Source organism: Poecilia formosa, unplaced genomic scaffold (assembly GCF_000485575.1).
Source record: "Poecilia formosa unplaced genomic scaffold, Poecilia_formosa-5.1.2 Scaffold239, whole genome shotgun sequence".
NCBI lineage: Eukaryota > Metazoa > Chordata > Actinopteri > Cyprinodontiformes > Poeciliidae > Poecilia > Poecilia formosa.
In genome coordinates this window covers 8,719-33,564 of record NW_006800178.1, presented here as the reverse complement: position 1 = coordinate 33,564, position 24,846 = coordinate 8,719, and the positions used below count along the sequence as shown (strand labels likewise).

At 44.6% G+C, this 24,846-nt stretch overlaps 1 protein-coding gene across 5 annotated transcripts; it reads left to right on the top strand.

Moving 5' to 3' along the window:
* rif1 (replication timing regulatory factor 1) lies at positions 1–23,497 on the top strand. 5 transcript variants are annotated; one of them, XM_007569265.2, is made up of 36 exons: positions 1–475; positions 822–867; positions 2,280–2,420; positions 2,487–2,565; positions 3,949–4,045; positions 4,128–4,258; positions 4,339–4,433; positions 4,978–5,167; positions 5,256–5,348; positions 6,844–6,982; positions 7,067–7,218; positions 7,318–7,432; positions 7,505–7,681; positions 9,178–9,288; positions 9,740–9,802; positions 10,489–10,589; positions 10,677–10,763; positions 10,838–10,911; positions 10,989–11,169; positions 12,298–12,390; positions 12,469–12,618; positions 13,353–13,452; positions 13,533–13,822; positions 14,590–14,792; positions 14,864–14,957; positions 15,987–16,112; positions 17,219–17,361; positions 17,441–17,530; positions 17,611–17,665; positions 18,184–20,997; positions 21,092–21,220; positions 21,295–21,381; positions 21,650–21,765; positions 21,886–22,036; positions 22,114–22,237; positions 23,006–23,497. In XM_007569265.2, the coding sequence occupies exons 3-36, from the start codon at positions 2,305–2,307 to the stop codon at positions 23,308–23,310; spliced, it is 7,071 nt and encodes a 2,356-aa protein (XP_007569327.1). In that variant the 5' UTR covers positions 1–475; positions 822–867; positions 2,280–2,304; the 3' UTR covers positions 23,311–23,497. The 5 variants fall into 5 exon arrangements, with proteins under 5 accessions (XP_007569327.1, XP_016535798.1, XP_016535799.1 ...); XM_016680312.1 differs by having other exon boundaries at positions 10,986–11,169; XM_016680313.1 differs by having other exon boundaries at positions 10,486–10,589.
* The last annotated feature ends 1,349 nt before the right edge of the window (positions 23,498–24,846 follow it).

Here is a 24,846-nt window from a genome sequence, read left to right as displayed (position 1 = left end):
AAATGACCCTCAGGCCACACTTTGGACACCCTGCACAAATGCTTAGTGCAGGATGTCCAAAGTGTATTAGGTGTCACTTGTCCTCTTGGGAAAAACGTTCTTCTCAATATTTTTTATCAAAAGTTTGCACCTTTAACTAATTACAAATACGACTGGACAAACATTATTAGTAGTGGTTCTATTCCTTAAAAGGTAAAGTAGGCGGTCCGAAAAGTGACGTAGGAGGGTCAAAGGTTGTTACGTACGTAACGCGTGGTGCTTTGGCGCCAGCAGATTTCGCGGGGTATCAGCAGCACAGTGAACTGTAAAGCACAACCACTAAGCATCAATAACCCAGGTTAAAGGCTGCATCGACGGGTTCAGGCGGCCCGGAGAGGAGCGAGGCACTCGGTGAAGAGAGCAGAGGTGTGCCGCGGGAAAGTAAAGCGTCTCCGGGCTTTCATGGTGGGTCCTTATCCCATCTGACAAGCAGGAGGTGAGCACACAGAGTCGGTGTGGTAGCCAGCAGTGGAAGCAGGCAGGCTCATGTTGCTCAGGTGAATGTTAAGGTGTTCGCTTTTTGCAGGATGAAGGAAGCTCCTCGGTGAGCTGCCTGTAGAAACCCCAGAGTGTGGCAGAAAGCAACAACTAGCTGGATAAAGTGCACGTAGCCTGCTAGCGAGGCTAACTTAGGGCAGCTAGTTAGCAGGCTGTCAGCAGAGTTGGTGGAAACCTGTCAGTATTTAGTTCAGACATGGACAGACAAACGGGCCTGTCACCGTAACTCGTGTCCACGCGTGTTTGTGAAGTATAACCGTGATATTTGTGTGTCCCGTTCGCAGCTGTGGAGACGGGAGGTGGACACAGCTGGACACACGGCTCTGAGAGGTGAGGAGCTGCGGCTGTGGACTCCTCAGTCCTGAAGATGTTTGGTGTTCAGATGAAACCTCTGAGCTAAAAACACCAAACCTGCAGCTTCAAACTGAAACCGCCCGGCTAACGGCTCAGACCTACAGTTTGGTCAGCAATTAATGCAAAAGCAAACGTGTTAAACGGAGGTTTTCCATCATGTGTTTAGATTCAAAAAGTAGGAGCGTTGAGGCTTCTTTGAGAATTGTGAAAACGCTTGCTAAGGCTGATTATAGTCGAAAGTAAATTATTTAGATGCCTAGATGTCTACTGTATCTGAATTGTCTTAATTAGGTTAACTTTACACTTTTTTTTTCTAAATGTGAAACCAACTTTCAAGTCTTTTCGTGATTTATAGCTGCTGTATTTTTCCCACAGTTTTTAAAAAGCAGTCGGCAAATTTACGGAAAATAATTCAAACTTGCACATCATGGTGTGTAAATGGGTTTTAAATGATTATGTATTTGCTTGCTCCCTAAAAACACAGGCTTTCTAGAAGAAGATTAATTAACACAATTCAGGACATGAGATTACAGCGTAACCCACCAGAGAAATAGTTTCCTCACCAAACATCACTTGAGTTGAATCCTGGAAGATGGATCAAGTACATGAATGCAACTAAATAAAGTAGCGTAATGTTTAATTCTGTGAATGAGTGTGACGTTTGAAGTCCTCACTAAAAACCAATTCTGGTTCAAATCACATGGAAAACAATTGAAAACATGCATTTTGGGGGCAGCTTAGTCTTGAAACGCTCTGAAGCCTGTGTCGAAACGTTCCGTATGTTCCCAACTTCACCAGTCCTCAGTCTTTAACTAAGGACTACAGCGCACCTTCACCTGACCACTGTTCAGCATTTGCAGACTTTTTTGTGGAACGTAACTTTGGATTATTGGTGTATAAACAGCCTATTTCGGGGTGTGTTGAAAAAACATTTGGGGGGGAAAAAAAAGAAGTAGCTCGGGAAACTATGAGAAATAGACGTAATGATGCGTGACATGCAGCACTCCCCCAAAAGCCCTGCTAAGCCTGGTAGTACGGTCGCTAGAGCAGCCCACCGCTTCCGCTTTTTTGTGCTAAAATTTTTTAAAAGTTACAGAAACTCAGACATGTACTAGCAAGCCTCATAATTTAAAAATAAGTGTGTAAAGCCAAGTGCAGAGCCGGCGCATCCCTTTGTCCCAGTTCAATGTGTCAACTACAAACCTAGCTTAATCCGTCTTTACTATTTCTGTTGTGTAAGGAACCTTATTCAAAATAAGCAAACAACGCTTAGCCTGGTGGGGTGGCAAGTGAAGTCTGGTGGCCTGCCAGGCTTATAATAGACTGGGGGAAACCCTGCTCATAGATCCTTCCATCAATCCAACCTGAATTTTTTTTTTTTTTATCAGAGGCGCCTGGTGGAGGTGAGGAATAATGATGGCTACTGCTGGGCCTCCCAACACCTCCAGCTTCCTCCCTCTGTTGGAGACTCTGGAGGATGGTACGACCGGACAGTCGGAGCAGACGGACGCCTACCTGACCATCGCCAAGTGAGTCTCCTGCTGTTACTCTGCAAGTCAGACAGGGAGAAACTAACCCATCTTTGTGTTTTCCAGTCGCCTCAGTGGGGAGGAAGGCCGCCAGTTCCTCCCAGCAGTGGAAAAGGACTTCTCACGTTTGGGTAAAGTCATACTGGTGAGTCTTTAGCCCATCTATTGTTTACGCTGCCCAGTTAATGTCCTGCGTGGAAAACATTCTTGTTCACCCTGTGATCTCCAACCTGATTAAAACTGGTTTGGATGCTGCTGTCATTTGGTATCTGACACTTTTAGGTACGAAATGAATCCGTCTGCTGCGAGATGAATTATGCTAACGATGCAGAAAGTAGCACCTGTCAGGCAGATGTTATGTACCCACACAACCAACATAAGTCATTTTTTTTAATTTAGTCATTTTTAGGCCTGTCACGATGAGCAATAAATCTCTCGCCAACAACAGTCTACTCAAAAGTGGTGGTTGCGGTGTTGATGCAAATCCATCTATGGATTTGCATCAACAGCGAACGCGGTGACCCTCCAATCAAATCGCTTGCAGGCGGCACACGACTTGTGCCTCTGCTGAGGAGGCTTAGAGAAACGGGGAGGAAGTGTACAGTATCTGAACATGGATGTGAATCTGGCCAGGGCCGTCTGAGGAAGAAAGGAGTTTTTGAGAGGCAAATGAGACCGTCTTCCAGGTTTCTGGAGTGTGGGAGGAAGCTGGGGTAACCAGAGAGAAACCACAGATTCACATGGAGAACATGCAGAATCCTTCCTGATTGGGGATTCATGCCCTAATGCTTCTTGTTGTCGATGCTTAGCATCCAATAACCAATGACTGAAAGAAAAATACAGAGATGTAATCAAGCCAAAACTATTTGTACATATATTTTTATTTTTTGAATTTAGGATGAAAGTAATGTATGCAAATATTCTATCAGTAATTCTTCATGTGGCAGTTTTTAGCTTTACTTGGTTCGAATTCTGTAAAACAAGCAAAACTCGTTTTAATAACCTTCTGCTATCCAACTATTTATTTTATAATCCAAAATATAATCACCAGATCAGCCATATGAGTTGATATAGTGTTATAAGTTTTTGTTTTGTTTTTTTGCTGCAGATTCATTGTTTTTGCATTTTAGGGAAAAATTGCCAAAATAATCATTAGTTGCATCTCTGCAACAGTGCGACCAACTTCACCAATATTTTTATTAATCATATCCTCACTGTGAATTTAGCTGATTAGCTTATTGATTGTAATTCATATTGATTAAGCTAATTGATCAAATGTATTACTAGCTTTTCAATTGGTGACTATAAGTTGTTTTTATGACTTTAAGTTTTGTGTTTTTATGTTGTAAAGCACTTTGAATTGCATTTTTTTCTTTTTTTTTTCCTGAAATGCGCTCTACAGATTAACTGGATTGGTTGATAGCTTCTTGCTGATTGTATCATAATGTACACATTGGTTTTTTTTACTGCTTACATGGGCAATGATTGGAGTTATTGTGACCTGATGTTCTGTCTCTGTCATTTCCAGACCCACACAAGCAGCTCCAATGCCGAGCTGAGTCAAGCTGCCCTCCAGGCTTTAGGGTTCTGTGTGTATCACTCCCAGGTGGTTTCCGGAGTCTCCGGTCAGTGGTTCTGATCCGCGGCACGGTTTGAACTTCGGTCGTTTTGTCGTCACTGCTCAGTGCGACTCCTCTGTTTTTGCAGAGATCTTCGCAGCTCAGATACTGTCGGCTCTCTGCTCCCTGGTGACAAAGTCCACCGACAAGAACACCTGCACCAGAGCCTTATGGGTCATCTCCAAGCAGAGCTTTCCTGCAGACGTAGTCGGCAACAGCGTGAGCGTTGGCGTTGATCGGTGTTGACTGGTTCCTCCGTGAGCTTGAAGATACAGACTGCTTGGTGTTGTTTATCTCAGGTGCCGACTCTGCTGGCTGCTTTGGAGACCGTGTGGAACAGAGAGGACATCCAGTCCACAGTGATGGAGCACGAGGCCCTGAACGTGATCATCAGGTCAGATCCTTGTTCTGCTGGTCACTTTGCAACGGTGGACAAATTCTCAGCTCTAGTGGTGGAGTAAAAAAGTATTGATACTCATGGTCAAAGTTTACTCAACTACAAGTAAAAATTAGCCGTCAAACTCTTACTGAAGTTAAAGTACTGAAGGACTTGCTTTTGGAAATGCTTAAATATTCAAATGTCCAAATTATATTTTCTAATATCAGTACACATTTTTTTCTTTTTAGTTCTTTTACAGAATCTCGTAACTTGCTGAAACCATCTGATGATGAACTAACATAGAAACACTCTGGTACAGAAAGGCTACACCATGTGGAAAACCTTCAGCATAAAAACGCAATAAAAATGACAGCTATTTCATTTTTATCTAGAATAATAATAATAAAAAAAAAACTAACAAAAAATGTTCTTCCCACAAACTACAAAGTGCAGAATTGAAGTAACTGTACTCTGTTACTGTCCACCGCTGCTTCCTGGTCACCTCCTGTTTACAGCTCTGACCTCCTCTCCTCATCCTCTCTGCTCGCCTCGTTTCCAGGCTGCTGGAGCAGGTGCCGACCCTGATGTGTGACGGCGCGGTGCGGTGGGCGAAGCTGATCGTCCCCCTGGTGGTGCACTCCGCCTCCAAGGTGCGTCTGCGCGCCGCTGCCGCCTTGGAGATGGGCATGCCTTTGCTGCTGGCCAAACAGATGGAGGTGGCTGCCATCATCGAGCCAATGATGTCCACAGTGAGTTTCTCTCTGCCTGTGTGTTCATGTGACGTATTGCGGTGGATAAAACCAGTTGTGATGAATTAAACTGTGATTGTTCTCACAGAAACTGATCCCAGAGCTGCAGAAGCTCTTCATGTCCAAGAATGAAACCAACGTCCTGAAGCTCTGGCCGTTGTTCGTGAAGCTTCTTGGGAAGGTAAAGCATCTCTTCCGAGTGATGGCTGATGTCTCAACACATGAATATGACTGAAAACATTGTGCTCTGCACAACCTAAAGCACAAAACAAGAGGCTCAGCAGGTTACATAAAGCAGCCTCATTTAGATCCGTCTTCTGAGTCCCAGGTTGAACTTTTGCAACTGTGAAGCTATTTAAATTTGAAGAGGATTTCTCCCGCTGCTAAAACAATGCTGGTTCTGATGTCACTTATTAACTGGTCCATTAAAAACTCAGCAAACGACTGGTTTGGTTTAACTAGAGCCAGAAAGTTGGCTGAAAATCATGTCAAGTCCACGGTGAATCAATGAAAGTGAATGTTTGATCCTCACTCTGGGTTTTGTCATTTTCGTCAAACGTCACAACATGAATCTGTGTTAATGTTTCCTGACCTGCATTCTGATCAGTATTTATAAACCCACGTTTGATTCAGTAAGATTATTGAACCAATAGAGTGAATAATTCTGTTGATTATTCAATAGAATAAGCAATTATTTTATTGATCGATTAATCTGATAAAAAAAGGCACGTTCTGCTGAGTTTTCATTTTTACCATTTAAGCCATTTTATTCAATATTAGAAATGTTAAAAGATGCAGATAAACAAATATTTCAATTATTTTTTTAATAAGAACATGAACATTGATTGCCTAAAATGCAATGACAAAGCAATGCTGCTGTGTCGTTTGATCATTTGTACCAAAGGATCCATCTGCAGCTAAAAAATATCCTAACATCAACATGAGAAAATTTTACATTGACTTAAATGTTTCACTTTTTTTTTTTCTTAACAGAAACATTTAAATAATGTACTGAATTATAAATGCATCTGATAACTCTGCACCAGTACAGCAAAATTAAATACACCAGCAGCTTCACAGACTTGGTGAAACATGGAAAAACAACTTTGATTTGTTCAGTCAGTGCAGTTAGGAGTAGAGCAGCCAGTGTAGAATAAATAAGACACTGAAACTGACAGACAGGATGACTATCTCGGTCAAACATGTAGAAATAAACTTTACCAAACCTTCTGTCAAATGATTCAAAAAGTGCAATTAGAAATTCTAAATATAATTCAAATAAATAACAAAGCCTGACATTGCTCAAAGCTTAAGTTATAGAATTGGACCGAATAGATCTGCCCTCATGGATAAGCCACATCATCACTAATCAATCTAGAAGTCTTTCAATATCTGGATTGAAAGAATGACTATTAATCCGATATTAATATCGGATTAATAAATCTCTGTATATTGTACAAAACCCGCTTAAATGTAAAATCTGCAGAATGCACCTCTTGTGTTATCCGATCAATTGATTGCCAGAATAATAGATATATTAACTGATAATTAAAATAATTGTTAGTTACAGTCGTAGTTGGAATCCTGCTAACAGTTTAGCTTCATCATCACCATCAGAGCAGACGAGTGCTGAGCTGTGATTGGTGGTAAATCTGTTCCATGTCTGTGCTGCTCAGCTCCTGCATAAAGGTGGTCCGTTCATCAACTCCCTGCTGCACCTGGAGGAGCTGGGCTTCCGAAGCTCCTCCCCCACCATCAAGAAGATCGCCTTCATCGCCTGGAAGAGCCTCATCGATAACTTTGCTCTCAACCCAGGTGAGCTGACCCCGCCCCCTCTCCTCCAACACGTCATCCTCCTCCTCCCTGCTTCTTGTTGCCTGAGGTGTGAATCCCTTCCAGACATCCTGTGCAGCTCCAAGCGCATGAAGCTGCTGATGCAGCCGCTCACCTCCATCCACGTCCGGACGGAGGCGCTGCTGCTCACCAAGGTGGAGGTGTGGTGGTACCTCATCGTGCAGCTGGGACCCAATCTGTCCTCCAACTTCGATCAGGTCCAGATCGCCTGCATCCGTCTGCCGGCCCCTCCCCCATGTGACAAGTGTGTGTTCAGTGAGATGACACCCCTTGTGTGTGTGTTTTGTCCCCTGCAGGTGTCTGTGCCTCTGCTCCAGGCGACCATTGGATCCGATTCGCCGTCCGTTCCAAACACTCCGTCTCGGGCCGCCGCTCAGAACGGAGCCGTGACTCCCAGCACTCCAAAATCAGGTTGGTTGAGTCGCTGAGCAGAAAGTTCCCACCGCAGGTGCAACCTCTGCAGGTTTCCTTTGGTGTGTGCAGGCAGCGGCAGCTTCAACACGTCGGCCAGCACGCCCCGGATGGGCCTGAACTCCAGCATGCAGCTTCCCGCCAGCTTCTCCTCCATTCAGCAGCTGGGCCTGGAGATGCTGCTGCACTACTTCCTGGGGCCAGAGGTCGTCGCTGCCGCAGCAAAGAACAAACTCGTGTTGAGTCTAGGTGGGTGAGAGAGAGAGCGAGACCTGTCCTGTCACCATGACCAACTGTACTGGACTGTAGGCTCTCCAATAAGCTACTGCCGTAAATTATGATGTTTTTGAGATCATTTTCTGGTAATATTATGGTAAAAGCACAATAATGCAAGAACACGATTAGTGAACTAGTCATTTCTACCAAACATGTAATACTGGAACTGGAAGACGTTTTAAATATCCAAAATAAATAAACGACAAAATCAATATCGAAGTCGGTAAACAGAATAGTTCTTGATGAAGGGACGAGTTTAGGCCAACACACCAGACTGACCAGAAAGAGTCGTACAAACGGAAATTATTGATCTTGTTTTAATTTATCATGTGATTAATTTATTGATTATTGAAACTGGTTTGGTTAAAGGCGCAGACCTACTGTTTGTACAAGTTGTGCTGGCAGATGCACCGATCTGATATTATCTGTATTGGTCCCAATATTTCTAGATTGGTTATCAGTGACAAAGTCCCCGATTCACAAGGGTGGATCTATTCAGTCTGATTCTACGCTCTGTGTTCTGAGTGATGTCAGTCATGCTTTATTATTATTATTATTATTATTATTCAGAACTCCTAATTGCTCTTTCTGAATCATTTACAGAAGGTTTGTTGCAGATTATTTTACATGTTTGACCAAGACAGCCAAGCTGTTGCTTTAGTCCATTTCAGTTTCTTTATCATTTATTCTACATTGGCTTTTCTACTCCTAACTGCACTGACTGAACAAATTAAGTTGGTTGTTTGATCAAGTCTGTGAAGCTGTTGGTGTATTTCTGTGTGCTGTGCTGGTGCAGAGTTTTCAAATGCATCTGTAATTCAGTTTATTTATGTCTTATGATTAAAAAAGACGTTTTAATCAATCCAGAACCGTTTCTCTGTATCGGATCGGTATCGGCCGATACTAAGCTTCACATATCGGGTGTCTGTATCAGAATTTTAAAAAGTGGATGGGTGATCCTTAGTCCTGCTGTCCACTACCAGTGTCCTGACAGTGTGGAGAAGTCTAGGATAGAAATATCTATCTTATTCTGATTATCTTGGAAAATGTGCTTCCAGATATGTTTGTGTCAGTTCCTCTGCTCTATCAGCGATCCATCTGTCCGTCCGTCCAGCCTCTGTCCAATCTGTGGTTCTTACAGATCCTATTTCTTAAGCTTGATCCTTTAATCCCAGAATCAGGAGGAACTTTGATGTTTTATGCTTTAACAGTGTGCTGCCACCTTAGAATTATAGAAATCCTGTTTGACATGCATTCCTCTGTCAGAATGAATCCAAGTTCTGGTTATTGTGCTGCGCAGCTGGCCTTGTTTCAGTTTTACTCTGAACGGAAGTAATTCTTAATAACATCTCTGTCTTGTTTTTGATGCTGTGAAGCCAATTTTTGACTTAAACCTGCAGGTCAGAGGTCATCTGCTATCAGATTGGTGATTGGATAAAGTTTTTTTCTTTTTCTTTACTTGCTTCCAGAACCTCTGACCCACCCGCTGCTCTCTGGTGCTCCGTCCTTCATGAAGCACGCGGCCGTGCTCATCTCCACCATGAGGGAGAGCTTCATAAACGCCGGCAAAGACGCTCCAGGTACAGAGACTGAGCTCATCAACTTCTGGAGCAGGTCACGCTCAAGATGGCTAAATGTGTTGATCTTTAGTCCGAGTACTGCTTGCTTGGTCTGTTTTTATTTCCATCACTGACTTCTGGAAAATTCTGATACTTTATTTATTTATTTTTTAAGTTTCAACAGAATGACTTTCTCCCCCAGATCTGTAAACTTGCAGTAAGGGCCACTCTAGATGACATGAACCAGATGTTTTCTCTCCTCTGTCCAGATTACCTGCTAGTCTGATTAGGATTAGAAAGCAGCAGAGCAAGCGACCCTCTCAGTGGTGACATCATTCAAAAATACTTAATTGATTTAACAAATGAAATATGAACACCACAGAGCAATGTTGGCAGATCGATGGAAACCATATTATAATAAGTTCTGAGCTAATCCTGAATATAAACTTTCATTTTTTCTTCCCGCCTTCAGAGCCGCTGTTGGCCGTCATCTGGACCAGCCTGGTCCGGTTTGTTAGCTTGGCCATCGAGTCAGGTAAGCGCTTGTCTAGCTAGCTTGTAGCTGGTTTAGTGTGATGCAGACCGCCATGTAAACACACGGCGGTTAACAGGAGCTGCTCTGCTCTCGGTTCAGGTTCTGTTACCTCCAGGTTGATCTGAGCAGAACCGACTCTGCACCTCGGTGTGTTTGAAAACTGTTTCAGATCAGACATGTCTGTTTGAGGCTGTCGGCCTCATCAAACCTGTTGTCAAATGTTGCTTTTGATAAAAAATAAAAATATACTATAAAAATGCAACAAATTGAGCGTCTAGATTGTCAGACCAGTTCTCCAGTTGTCGAGCACGGTGGTGGCTGGGTGGTGATTTGTTGCTGACCATGAGCTCTGTGTACGTGTGTGTGTGTGTGTGTTGCTGTGGCTGCTGCTCAGCAGGCAGCTCTCCAGTCGTGGGTCCAGCCTTTGCAGCGCCACACAGAGGAATCTGACTGGGTTGGAGTGACTCTAGAGATCAGGGTTGGTTAGCCTTCATCCTCATCTCCTGCACCACCCAGTCTCATCATCATCATCAGTTTAAGTCTGAGCCTACTGCTCTGTTTTGTAGGCTGCAGTGAGGACAGTGAAACCCTGAGGGGCGTGGCCCCGATGATGACTCTTCTCAACATCTAGAACCAATCGGATGTCTGTCTCTGCTGGGTTTGAAATGATGTGTGTGTTTCAGCAGGCAGTAAGAAGGAGCGGCAGGGCAGTGAGTGTCTCACCCTGATGCTGCAGGCGCTGGAGAGCGTGGTTTCCTCCGAGGCCCTGCCTGCAGACAGAGTCCTGGTGAGGCCGATGGAACATGAGGTCGGGCCCAGACCCGGTCAGAACACCGGCCCCTCTAACTGTGGCCCCTGTCTCCCCCTGCTGCAGGTTCTGTTGGAGGCCACAGTGAAGGGTCTGCCTCCAAGAGTGCTGGGCTCCGCCTCCTACCAAGTGGGGAAGATGGACGTTCTGAATGTGAGGGTTTGTGGTTTGTGACGGTGTGTGGACGGTGGGTTCAGGATGACGATGACGTCTGTTTGCCTCTCCAGGGAACCCCGGCTCTGTTCGTCATCCTCCTGCTCTTCAACAGCAGCAAACTGCCGGCCTACCTGGAGCACGACAGGTAGCTCTGCTCTCCAGCCTTGCCACAGAAACACTCAATGCGTTCCTGATGAGTGATTCTTTATTTTGTGGCAGCAGGTTCTTCCAGTGCCTCCAGACTCTGGTGTCGTGTGGCCTGTCCGGACCCACATCTCCTCTGGCCTTCGCCGAGGCGGTGCTGGGCGTCATGAGTGGCTGTGCGGCGTCTCTGCAGAACAAGGAGCTGCTCTGGAGGATGTGGAGTTTACTAGTCGGCCCTCTGACTGACACCATCACACAGGTGACCTACACCTGGGTCAGACAGCACCGCCAATCTGCCCGTCACTTAAAGTCCAGACATCATGAGGCTTTCTGCAAGCAGGAACATTCTGGTTTTTATTTCTACACTCCAACTCGACACACAGGGCTTCAAAGTAGAGACGGACTGAATCTGATATTAATATCTATACTGGCAACAATATTGAAAAAAATTCTAGATGGGTTGAAATTGTGCCTGATCCACAAGGGGCAGATCTATTTGGTCTTAATTCTATGCTTTGTGTTCTGAGTGACATCGTGGTTTATTATTTATTTTACATTATATGTAGAATTTCTAATTGCACTTTCTGAACTGTTTGAAAAGTTTGTTACAATTTATTTGTATATGTTTGGCCAAGATAGTCGGCCTGTTGTTTCAGTTTGTTTTACGTCGGCTGTTTCAGTGTGCTGTACTATTCCAGAGTTATCAGATACATTAGTAGTTCAGTAGTTTGTCTGAGTTTATTGAAACAAAGTTTTCAGTCCGTCCGTCCAGCTGTTTTTCTGTATTGGATCAGTATTGGCCCGCATTTTCAGCATACAAGATCGTCTTTTATGCTGACGATCAGCATTAAGGGAATCGAGGCCGATTTATTGGTGAACCTCAACTGCAAAGTCACAAAAAGTAAAAGTGCTTCCTGCTATTTAGAGTCTGAGTCTCCAATAGTTGATCTGATCCCAAATTCTGTATTTAGAACCTGGGCACGACGTCCAGGCGTGAATCTATACAACTGCATTTCTACGTTGAGGCTTTTAAACGTTATTAGTTCCAGCTTAAGACTAAAACAGTTCCTTCACCTCTCAGGTTTTCAGAATTTGAGCTGAAACTAGATGTTGCCATACTTCATTTGGTTCTGGTCCTGGAAGCTCTGCAGCAGCATTTCGGATGACCTGCAGCTGCCTGATTTTAATTCATTTCTTATATTTACACAGATCATAGAAGACGATATTTAAACCTTTTTTTAAAGCCATGTGGCAGGTTTTCTGTCTTGTTTTGACAGAAAACTCTGTATTCTGACAATGTTTCTAAGTTCAAAGGGTTTGGATCAGAGTTGCTGAAATATTATAATTAACCTTAGTAAATGAATCTGTTACTGCGTCCCTCCCACAGTCTAATGAGGTGAACCAAGGTGACGCTCTGGAGCACAACTTCAGTGCCATGCACTCTGCCCTGATGTTCCCCATCACTCACCTCCTCCAGCAGGTCTGTCGCTGTGCGTTTTAAATGAGCCGTCAGGTAACGGCGGCGTCCTGCTAACCCGAGTGTCTGCTGTGGCCTCAGGCGTCCCAGAAGTCCCTGCTCTCCTCGTGGTCCAAGCTGTACCGCGTGTTCGCTCGCTGCGCCGCCCTGGTGGTGACGGCTGAGGAGAACATCTGCTGCGAGGAGCTCTGTGTGAAGATGGCTGCCGCTGCAGACAGAGAGGCGCTGATGGTGAGTGATGAGGTTTTTTTCTGCCAGTCTGCTGAGACTTTTCTTCTTTTATACACAGTTTTCACTCCATGTCTTTTTTTTTATTATTATTATTTTTAAGCAGTCATGATTTATGGTGGTGAAACACAAAACTGTTAGCGCACAATTTACTCAACAGGTTGTTGCTAGGCAACCAGAGTGAGCGAGTTAGTTCAGTGCTTTTCAGAAAGTTGGAGACAAAATTAGGAAAAAAAAAAGAAAAAAGCAAAAATAGCTGAGTCTTGTAAATGTTTTATCTAAAAATTTTCATCGTAATTTTTCAGCCAGGAGCTGATACTGAATTGGTGAAAAGCATTATAATAGTTAATGTCTGATAATTCAGTAGTCAGATCTCACTAACACTAAGCAAACCAAATGAACTACAAACAATTCATAAAATGATTCCTTCATCAATGATGAATACTCATCTGCATATTTAACAGCCATGTTTTTGCCAAATGTGCAAACAGTTTAGAACTAGAACATGTTAAAACCTCATTTGGCAAACAATTCGTCATGACAACAGAGAAGGCACATTTTACTAAAAGCTGTTGTGCATTTTGGGGGATACTGCACTTGCCTCTAGAGGGCGCCCTTGTGACTCCAGTCATGTTGCCTGATCTCAGAGAGACTCACTTAAAGGTGGAGCAGCAGTGTCATGAAGAATTTTAAAAGCTACACAAACGTCTAACTCCAAAAGCCGTCTGACCCTGCAGGTCCCGTCCACGCTGAGCGCCGTCTCCAGCATCCTGCAGGTCATGGTGGAGTGTGTGGACTTCTCTCCGTACACGCCTCACTTTCAGCAGAAGCTGAAGTGTAAGTTTCTTTTAATTTTTTTTCCTCACTCTTCATTGTGCGGTCGTGCCAATCTTATCTTAACACCTGCTTCCTCCCAGCTCCTCACACACCAGTGAACTGGACGCGGAAGCGGAGCAAGGCCCTGGGGAACCTGTCTGCCTTCCTGTCCCTGCTGGTCCAGAGTCTGCAGGCGTACCTGGAGGCCCCTGAGGCGGCCCCTGACGCCACACCCTTGGCCCTGCTCTCCATCGTGTCCACTCTCTTTGCCAACCTCGTCCTGGCCAACGCCGTCTCCGAGGTGCTGGGTGCGCTCGTCCAGCCTCTGGCGCTCTTATATAAGCGCGCTGTGGGCGGAGACGCTGAATTCTCCCCTCAGCTCCAGGGAAAGGTCAGCACTTCACCTAACCTGTCCATGAAACCATCAGTTTGGTGTAGAGAGGCACCGATCCAATATCAATCTAAGAGTTATTCAAGGGCAGTTTTGCTTACAAAACTTCATGATCCATCTCATTATTTTGTCTTCAGTCAGATGCCTCTTCAGATTCTCTGTAATACAGAGAATCTGTACAGCTTACAGTCTCCGGCTGTCCTGCCGACAGCCATCGCTATCTAGAATAATTTGAATTAATGAGTTACAAGAACATTTAATTTCCCTTTGAGATCAATGAAGTATTGTTGAATTGAATTATTTATTTTCTTTGGCTATGTAAAATGTCTTCTAGTTCCAGTGTTAAGAGTTTATCAATATATTACTGGAAGATGGTCTCCAATCAACAATACTATTGTTTATCACAATAGTTTCTGGCACAATTTATCAAGCAAATTCCTTATTGTGACAGGCGTAGCTGTTTTACTGCTAGTTACACTGACTGAACAAATTAAAGTTGGTTTTCCATGCTTAGCCAACCTTGTGAAGCAGTTGCTGTGCTAAGTTGAACTGCTCTGGTGCAGAGTCAGCAAATAAATGTGTGATGTTTTGTCTGTGTTTATGAAACAAATGTTTTGAGTCCGTTCAGCTGTTTCTCTATATCAAATCGGTATCAGCCGATACTAAACCTCCGATATGCGTATCGGTATTGGAAGTGGAAAATAGTGGATCGATGCATCCCTAGTTTGGAGTGTGTGACTGTGTATGTGTGTGTGTGTGTGCTGCAGCTGGAGAAGCTTCTGTGTGAGGTCCTGGGCTGCCTGCAGTCCCGCTCCACTCTGGCCTACGACGACGAACTGCTGGCTCTGCTGTCTCCTCTGCTGTGTGTCGTGTTTCCGCACAAGAACAAGCATCTGCGCTCAGCCGTCGCTCAGTTCTGGAACGCCACCTTTGCCAACACGGTCAGCCTTGCGTATCCCGAGGAGCTCAGGTGATTGTCTTTGACGTGTCGCCATAGTGACGCCCGGTTTCTGATCATTAACGGCAGTTTGCTTCCCGCAGGCCGGTGCTGAGCCAAGTGAAGCAGAAGACTCCGATCATTCTTCCAGGCTTTGAGGCCGTTGGCGTTCCTGATGAGCTCAGTGAGACCTATTCAGTAAGTTGCTCCATGTATGTTTTGTTCTGGCCTCAAACCTGCAGTGTTGTAATTTCTATAAAATGTTTACATATTAAAACTGTCACCATGTCGTGACTTCATATGAGACAGATGATCTGTGAAAAAAATCAATCTCCTCCACGTCCTCCCTTTGCCTCTGTCTGAAGAAATGCACCTGTCCCACTCAAAAAGAGCCAATCAGAGCCAGGAGGCGGGGCCTGGTGCTGTGCATATACAATCGAGCTTGTAAGCACACAGCTCAATGTGCACAGAACCAACTTACATGTTTAGATCAACAGTTCATCTGCTGTCACCAATAGCTAACTAGCCTTAGCATTCATGCAGGCTGTGTTGTGGTGAACCAGGTGTAGCTTAGCAGAGAGAAAGTGGGAAAGTGTTAGCATCACTTCCTGGAGTGCTAAGACCCTCCTCCTGGCTCTGATTGGATGTTTCTGAGTGAGTGGTGTGTTTCTGTAGTTAGAACTGGGAGAAGGCAGAAGAACTCCCAGATTATCAGTCTCAAACTATATGACAGTTCTGCAGCCGGCGGCTCTTTGGTCCTGCGGCTCTTTGGTCCTGCAGTGGTTCTGAATAACCTTGTCTAAAAATGATGAAGACCCAACTATTGTTTTTCAATACCGATATAACACATGCAGGTTTTTAGCCGTTTTTTCTGCAATACTTGCATCGGATGTCCACAACGAATTGCACTATGTTATCAGTAATATGTTTTAAGATCTGTTTTTCTTGTCATTACTTTAGAATTAGTTTTTATTTTTTTACATCATTTTACACACCACAGAATGATCCATCCTCTGTTTTCAAAATATTATTCTAATCTTCATTTTAAATTAATTTTAAAAAATGGGAACAAAGTGGTGGTTCTTTAAAAATTACACCAAATTTCCTGTATTATGCCTGAGAGCAAAATATTTCTTTAGGTCGTAAAAGTGTTTTAACAAATATATAAATGTTTTTTTTTTTTTTTGTTTTTTTTTAATGAAAGTTTAATGTAATGTATGTGTTCAGAGTGAAAGCTCTCAGCTTGAGCCGAAGCTCAGTGGGATGCCCATTTCTTCTGCTGGGAAGAGAGACTCCATGCTCAGAGCTGAGCTGAAGGACCGCACCGCCACAAAGACGGCCAAGCCGGTTCCGGTACGTTCTGCACCCACACGGTTCACGTCACACAAATTGACATGCATTCTTTCTCGGCCTGAAACGTCTGAATAGAATCCAGAACCTCCAAATGCCCCAAGTGCAACTGAGTCACATGTTCTTTAGAGGAAGAGCAGCTTAAAGGAGGGCAGGAGCACAGCAGGCAAGGCAGGGGGACGGCGTGGAGATGGTTGGGTGTCAAAACAACACCTGTTGAATCCATCCAAGTGGGAAGCGTTACAACCCAAACTCAAACCTACCAAAACCCGACGGGTCACTGAAACTAACGTGATTAATCATTTGGTTCTGCTTCATTAGTAGCGAATCTGAAGGAAGGTGCTGATCTGTACAGAAGCCAACTCTCCTCCCTGGACTCTGTGTTCACAGTGCTGTGATGAATGATGTAGGATGGCCTAATACTAATAATAAATAAGCAGTCCTGCCTTTTCATGCGACTTAAATTTTAAATCCAACTGGATCTCTTACATTTTTACTGTTTTTATTTCTTGATGAAAATGTAAATTCATTCAGTTGTCATTTAGAATGATTTGATTTTGTTAGTTTATTTGTAAAATATTTTTGTCATACTTTTAGTTTCTGAAAATGAAACGGTTTTGCACAGGCTGTGACCATTTCAGGCTCCAAATGCACAAAACTGGAGAGAGATTAACCAAATGAGATGAGGCTGTAACTGATGATTCTACAAAATATTGACTCAGGCTGGCTGAATACACACACACACACAAAAGCCACTATTTCAATATTTTTTTTCTTTTTTTTTTTTTTTTTTTACAAATTAAAGTCAGCTTTTTTTCCAGTTAGGTTTTTGAGCAACTTCATGTTGTTCTGCCACCTAATAATTTTCTCTGTGGAATTTTAACCATCAAGCTACTCGAATCATTGGACAAATCATTCCAGCTTTGGTCTGGTTCCTGCCCACTTTAAGTTCTTTAACTTCTATGTCAGAAGTTGTTAGGTTGGTCTTTAGCACTAAATCCAAACAGAATCAACATGATGACAACCAAAATGCTCTACTCAGCTCCTGTTCCACGTTGAGGGGAAAAGCAGCTTAAAACGTCTCTATTTTATTTTTCTTCTTTCTGCAGATGAAGCTGGACTTTGGTTCTCCCAAACCTCCTCGCAGGGACGTCCTGGAGGAAGAGGCTTCCATCGACTTTGTCTTCATTCCTCCTGAGGCAAAGGAGAGGGTTCTGACCGAGCACCAGAAGGAGGTCAAAAGAACCAAAAGGTCAGATTCTTCCCCCCTCCTACTGTATCCTGTACTGTATCCTGTTGCCATGGTGATGCTGATGATTCTTGTGGTACAGGGTTGATATTCCGGCCATGTACAACAACCTGGACGCTTCTCAGGACACGACCGTTTTCAGTCAGTACACACAGAACCAGGACGACTCTCTGTAAGTTCACCTGCTGTAATGTGAGCAAATTTCCTCTGTGGGATTTAAAGGCTCTTGTTTAACAATCAGTATTTCTTCAGGGATAAAGTTCCAGCTGAGCAGGTCGGTGACGTCCCACCAGAAGCTCCCAGTGAGGTAACGAAGCATTAAAACTCTACTGGATGTCAGTGTTTGTGGCCGTCTTTTGTTGAATGAGTCTAGAACAGTGTTCCTCAGTTCCAGTCCTCAGGGACTACTGCCCTGCTTACTTTAAATATGTCTCTGTTCCATAACAGCTGATTCAAATGACTGCAACATATAATGCTGCATTAGCTGTGGGTGTCTTTAAAAAACAAATAAATTATGATTTCCTTGAAGTTGAAAGTTTTTAATTTTTTGTTTGTAATCTTCCAATGACCTGTTATACCTTTCTGTGGCCACTGTGTGAATCTACTGTGTGCAGGGGGGAAAAAAAAAACCCTGTATCCTGAGCAGGTCATTGCAAAATCCAAGCGCTTCGGAGTCTCCATGTTTAGCTTTGACTACATTTGACCTTTTCCACCCTGGTTCAAATTTGTGTTTGAAAGCTTTATATGGATGTTCTTGCACCGGCATGTGTCCACTCATGTCTGCAGACAAGTTAACTTCTTTGTGTTTTCCTTAATGTTTTTCAGACAGAAGAGAAACCTAGAGAAGATGCTGAAATTCTTTGTAAAGAAACTCAAGACTACGCCAGTCCTAAAAATGATGAGAAAATGGAAGAGGAGAGCATCCCGGGCTCGGCAGACGTTTTTCTGGAGGAGCCTACAGAAAGCACTGAGAGGACTGAAGACATGGACGTCGAGTCAAAAGACAGTGAGAGTCCAAACACGTCTGCTTCTTCTGATTTGGTGTCAGGGACTCCTCAAAAACCCAGCAGCCGGCGCCAGTCATTTATTACCTTGGAAAAGTATGCCGAGGGAAAGCTGGCCAGTCCCAGCATTGGATCCTCTTTTACAGGTCCTCTTGCAAAGACGTCCAACAGTCAAGGTCACTCTAGTGAGAAGAACATATTGTCCCCTGAGGCCTCACAGACATCCATAGAACCAAACTCTCAGGGTCCCACTCCTTCAGAAACAGTTGGTCCACAGTGTCCTGGAAGCGAGTCTCCTCGGAGGCCCAAGGAGTCGAGGACAAGAAGTGAGCCGGTAAGACTGATTGAGAGAATGCAAAGTGACTCGGCAGAGGAGGAAGATGTTATCCCTGACACGCAGACGAAAGAAGAGGACAAAGAGAGCACTAGTTACTCTGAAGAAATCAACTCTTCCAGTCAGGATGAGGAATCTGAAACGGTGTTGGATGATTCCCAGTCGTCTCAGACCCAGACGCCTTCAGGTGAACCAAGACGATCCAGACGCCACAGAATAAGACCTCAGCTCCCTGGAGAAGACCCAGACGACCGTGAGGCAAAATACACACACGTCAAAAGAAGACGTTCTGGAGAAGATGCAAAAAGTGAATCTTCAAATTTGGCACCAAGCAGACCGAACACAAGAAGTAAACAGGCTGCGGAGGAGAACAGTAGCAGAATCCAGCTGCGATCAAAGTCTCAAGGTAACGCCAATGAATCTAGCCAAAGTAACTCTCAGGTTAGACACCGAAAGAAGATCAAACTTTACAGCCTTTCAGAGGATCTTCTTGGATCTCCTGAGCGTAAAAGGAGAAGCACCAGTGGGTTGGATTCTAGTCAGACTGACATCAAATCAGAATCACTCTCCGGTCACGAAAGCCAAACACACAGAAAACGCAATGAGGTTAGTAAAGTTTCAAAGGAGGGTGGCGACGCTGAAAAGCCCAAAGAAGGATCCAGCCAAACTGATACAGCGGATATGGTAGATCTGTCTCAGAAAGACGATCCCTACTCGAACACTGACTCCCAAACGGTCGTACCTTTGGCTCAGACTGAAAAGTCTGAGGAGGTAAAGTCTGAAGAAAAGACTGAACAAGGTGAGAGCCAAAAGGAAGAGCAAGATGTTCTCACATCTTCTCCCCAGGGTGAAGACAAATCTCAAGAAAAGATGGATTCTGATGCAGTCATGTCTTCTCCAGTGGAAGAGTCCAAAGGTGAAACTAGAAATTTGCAACAGAGTCAGGAAATTATGGAAGACAACTCCACAGAAACTGTGATTGACAACTCTAGCCAGGAAGACTCCCAGGCCACGCCTTCATCGTCTGACAGTCAGATCAGACGAAGATCCAGGCGAAGCAAAGCAGCAGAGACTGAAGACAAAGACGATAGCATCAACTCTTCAGGACGGTTGACACGTTCTCAGACGTCCACTCCTGTCAATCAACCTGAAGCTGGAGTTGGAGGTAGGACCAGAAGGAGCAAGCTGGAATCTAGTCAAAGCTTAACCCCAGAAGGTTCTCAGTCATTAGATTCATCAGGATCAGGGTCGTCTCAAGGCAAGGGCAGACTAAGATCCTCCAGGTCATCAGCACCCAGTGTGGAGACGCCAGAGTCAGAGTCCTCTGAAGTCCTAGTAAACGCCGTTCGCAAAAAGAGAGGGAGGAAGCTTCAAGCGTCTCTGAAGAGTCCACTTCCTCTTGAAACAAAGGAGGAGATGCTGGAAGATGCTTCTCAGAATTTGGAGACACAAAGCAGTTTAGAAGAATCATTGGAGACTCAAGATTCAGAGAAATCGGGAAGCAAGACGGAGCCAAATGAGGAAGAGTCTCAGTCCCCAATGATAACTGAGACACCGGCTGATTTACCTCTGGAGATGGAAGATCCAAAGAAGGCAGAAAGTGAAGAGGCAAGCCAGGATACCAGGTCACTGAGCACGACTGAACAAAGAGACTCAAACAGTGAAAAGGATTCATTACAAGAAGTAGAAGTGCGTGAATCTTCTGTGTTTGGAGACGCACCAGCACAGGATTCATGTCTGCCGGCTGAGGAGAAACTGCCAACCTCAGAGACGTCCGAAGAAAAAGCAGAAAAGGTTTCTGAAACTGGAGGAGTTACTGAAAAACAGGAGGAATCAAATTCAGACCAGCAAGACCTTCCAGCTCCTCCTTCAGAAGAACCCCCTCCTGAGGAGCTTCAGCAAAGTCCGATGGAGTGTGCACAGATCACCGAGGAGGAGGAGGAGCCATCTGCCACACACCAGGTCTCGGAGGCCAGTGCTGAGGAGGACGTTACTCTACAAGACAATGAAGACGGTCAACCTGAGACATCTGAGGACAAACTCGAAGAGGCACCTGCCACCGAAACGTCGGGTGCTGCTGGACTGGACTGCACCACTGCAGCGTCCTCGCAAGCTGCTGCCCAGGACTCTCCAGTTAAACAGAAAGACCTGGAGGCTTTGACGGAACCAGAAGTCGGACAAAGTCCCAGCAACGGGCGGTTGAAGGGAACATGGTCTCCTTCAGCTTCCCCTTCCACCAGCATCCTCAAGAAAGGCCAGAAGAGACCGTTAGAGGTGGAGACGACCTCTCCTCTTGTCAAGGTGAGTAACCCATGCAGCTCTACGTCCGTAAGACTAAAGACTTGGTAAAACCTGTGATTTGTTTGTCATGCTTTCGTTGCTTTAACCTTCGCAGTCGCGCCGTGTATCTTTCGCTAACCCCATCCAACAGCAGGAGACGGCTGATGACATCGACCGGCGCAGTCCAGCTCTGAGGACCAGCTCTCCCAGGAGGTCCAAAGGATGCAACGTCGCTCAGCAGAAGGTATGCAAGAACCTGCGGACGTTATTTCACATGTGGAACAGATGGTTTCCCTAACGCTCTACCTCTTTACTCAGCACATTACAACTCCAACAAAAGGCGTGCTGGTCCTGAGCCCCAGAAATATCCACAGTCCAAGTTACAGGAGCTCCAAGAAGTGCCTGGTAGGTCGGCATGTTCTGGGAAGCATAGAGAACAACTTACTGCTTTTGCTGTAGCAGAGTTACAACAGAGTTGTAACCACTACATTGGATTTCCATATGTACTTTAATGCTCTTATTTTGAAACTTTTGAGCAACTGATTTTTTTTTTTTTGTGAAACTAGCCAAAATTTAAACTTTGCTGTGGATGTTTTTCATGTCAGCCATTTCTCAATAGAAGTGATTATTAGTTGTACATGAAATTTCAGATGTTTTCTTTGGTCTTTCTCAGATTTCTGAAATGACTCAGGAGCCTCGAGCCGTGCCCAGGGACTGCATCTACCCGTCCCTGGTGGGCTGCTCGGCCCCCGTGGAGGCTGTGCTTTCTCAGATCTCTTCCACCATGTGGTGAGAGCAGCAGACGTCACACACTGAAACATTTTGACTTGCGTTCCTTAAGACAGTTAGATGGTAGCGTAAAATCCATTCAGCTTGGCCTGACAAGCTTCCTGTTGGTTAACCACACAGGTCTCGAGGATTCGGACAGCTGATTCGCGCTCGAAACGTCAAATCAGTGGGCGACCTCTGTGCCCTGACTCCGTCTGAGATCAAGACCCTGCCCATCCGATCTCCAAAGATCTCCAACGTCAAGAAGGCGCTGAAGATCTACGAGCAGCAGGTAAAACCCTCAGGTCACCACGGCGCAGGTCAAGTTGTCATCAGCGTGTTCGTAACATCTGAGCTTCTATCGTCCAGCGCAAAGGGAGAGCAGATGAGCTGAAGAGCTTCGACGAGACGGAGAGGATGACCTCTGAGGTGGAGGAGGCGGCCAGTCCTCGCAACCATGACGACGAGGAGAAGGCTTCAGCAGAGACACTGGGTGGGTAAACACTGGATGCCTTCAACAAAGCTCTCCTCCTCACAGATTACACTGGGTTACAAAAAGTATTTTTTGGAAGTTGTCTATGTTATTTCAACTGAATTATGACTATTTTGCACCACTGAATCCAAACATGACATCCATTTTTCTCAGTCAAGTCAGATTTTTATTCTAATTTGGCTTAGAGAAGTCTGATCTTCTGATCTTGTGACATTATCGGTTCATTTCTGCTAAAATTTCTCATCCAAAGAGAACAAAAAATAGTTTTCTAACAGAGTGCATTAATTAAATGTTTCGCACTTGGATTTCTGTAAATTGAATAATAAACATTCTTCAGGGTAAGTACATGTAAATTGAGCATTATGTCCTCATTGTGTAAAATTCTCCGTCTTGTCCTGATGGAGTCTCTCCTCCTGCTCTTCACTCACTCATCAGATTCTCAGGAAACCGATCCAGATGTGAGAACAAGTCCTGCATTTTGACCCTCGTGTTGCTCCATAATTCAGAAAGTTGACCTGATTGAGGAAAATCAATGCAATTTTTGGATTCAGCTCATTAAAATGACCCTAAAACTGTTGGAAAAACCCCAGACAGTTTCTTGGCTGTTGACCAGTGGAATTTGTCTCATGGCAAACTGTCATTACATTGACAGCTTTAATAAATATGGAAAGAAACTTTTTGTAAAAGTTTGATATTGCAGCTGTAACTTCTGCTCACAGAATGTTGTTTTCCTTCATTTCTGCGTGTTCTTCATGTTTTCGCTCACAGCCACAGAGCTGGTGGACGAGCCGCTGCCTCCAGACGCCACGGCGGAGCAGCAGGACGGGGAGCGGCGACCTGAGGTGGCGGCGGCGGCGGCAGTGGACCCCGCTACAGAGCTGGCGGCGGCCGTGGAGGCTCTGGTCTGCAGTGCGACCCCTCTGGAGCTCAGCCGCTGCTCACCGCAGCAGCTGCTGCAGATGCACGAGCAGCTGGGAGGCATGATGAGGGGCATAGCGGTGGAGCTGCAGACGCGCCTCTGCCACGCCGACGACAAACACAGAGCGACTCTCGGGAGCGGACAGAGGCACTGAGGCTCAACGCAGCCTGCTGAGGAATTTGCAATAGAAGAATGAAGGTTTACCAACTGATGGGGGATCTTATGGGTTTCAATTTGGATCAGTTGAACTTTTTTTTTGTATCATTGGTTGTTTTTAATAACAGTTCATTTTCTGATAGAACTGTTGAGTAGATTATAAAATAAAACAATAATTTTAAGCAGCGTCGGATGTTTTTAAGCTGTTTCTGCATGAACTTTGTCTTCCCACTTTTGGATTTGACCTGTAAATAAGAAGCGTTTCCCTCCATCTGGCTGATTTTAGGCTGCTTACAACTCACCTGTGGCGGTGTACATTTTATCAAACATCTTTTCCATCCCTTCAGTTACTTATTGTTTTCTTTTCCATCCCTTCAGTTACTTATTGTTTTACTTGTTTTTAACAGACTGCCCCACCCTGTGCTCTAGGCTTATTTTGTGGATTAAAATTCCTAAATAAAAACGGTGTAAAGACTTTATGCCGGATTTCTCTTCGAGTCATCATTCAACATGTGCTGTATGCACCATTATGTATTTAGACCCTAAATGTGAATCCTTATAAAATTTGAAGATTTCTGGTGATGTGTATCTATGAGGATGGACATCACCCTTTATAACAGTAAGTACTTGTAAATTGAGTATTATGTCTTTACTATGTAAAATTCTCCGTCTCCTTCCTGTCCTGATGGAGTCTCTCCTCCTGCTCTTCACTCACTGATCAGATTCTCAGGAAACCGATCCAGATGTGAGAATGAGTCCTGCATTTTGACCCTCATGTTGCTCCATAGTTCAGAAAGTTGACCTGACTGAGCAAAACCAATAAGATTTTTGGATTCAGCTCATCAAAATGACCCTAAAACTGTTGAAAAAACTCCCAAACAATTTTTTGGCTGTTGACCAGTGGAATCTGAAAAGATCCACTGGATCCACCTGAGCTGTTCCTTTAGTGTGAACAGCTCAGGAAGGATCGCAGCTCAGGAGTGCACAGCTGCTGACCAAAAACAACCAATCAGAACCAGGAGGTGGGTCTTGGTGCTGTCAACCAACCTCTTCATGTATGTGCTGCCCAAACATGTTAATGGTGGAGAAGCAACTCACTGCTGCAGGAAAACCGTTTGCCTGCCGTCATCGGTGTCCGTGCTAACTAGCTTTAGCATAAACGACAGGCTCCATTGATGAGAAGCTGTAGCTTAGCAGGGATAATTGACGGCGCTAGCTCATGCAGGCAGAGCGCCATCGCATGCATCCAAGCACTGCATTGCAGGGTTTTTCAGTGAAGGTAAAAAATATGGCGGCACGGCCCCTTCCTCACCTCACCTGACCTGACCCCATTAAAGACTCGTAGATCCTTCTGAAACCAGATTTACGGTGAAGGAGCTGAGCTCTGGGAGGCTGCTGCTACCTCCACCATCAGATCAGGAAACGGACAGATTCTCTGCTAATAAGAGTCTCTGTATCACAACACATGATGTTTTCAAAATGTCAGGTTTAGTTGTAAATTTTGATTTGATTTTGGATCCTCACTTTAGCAGCT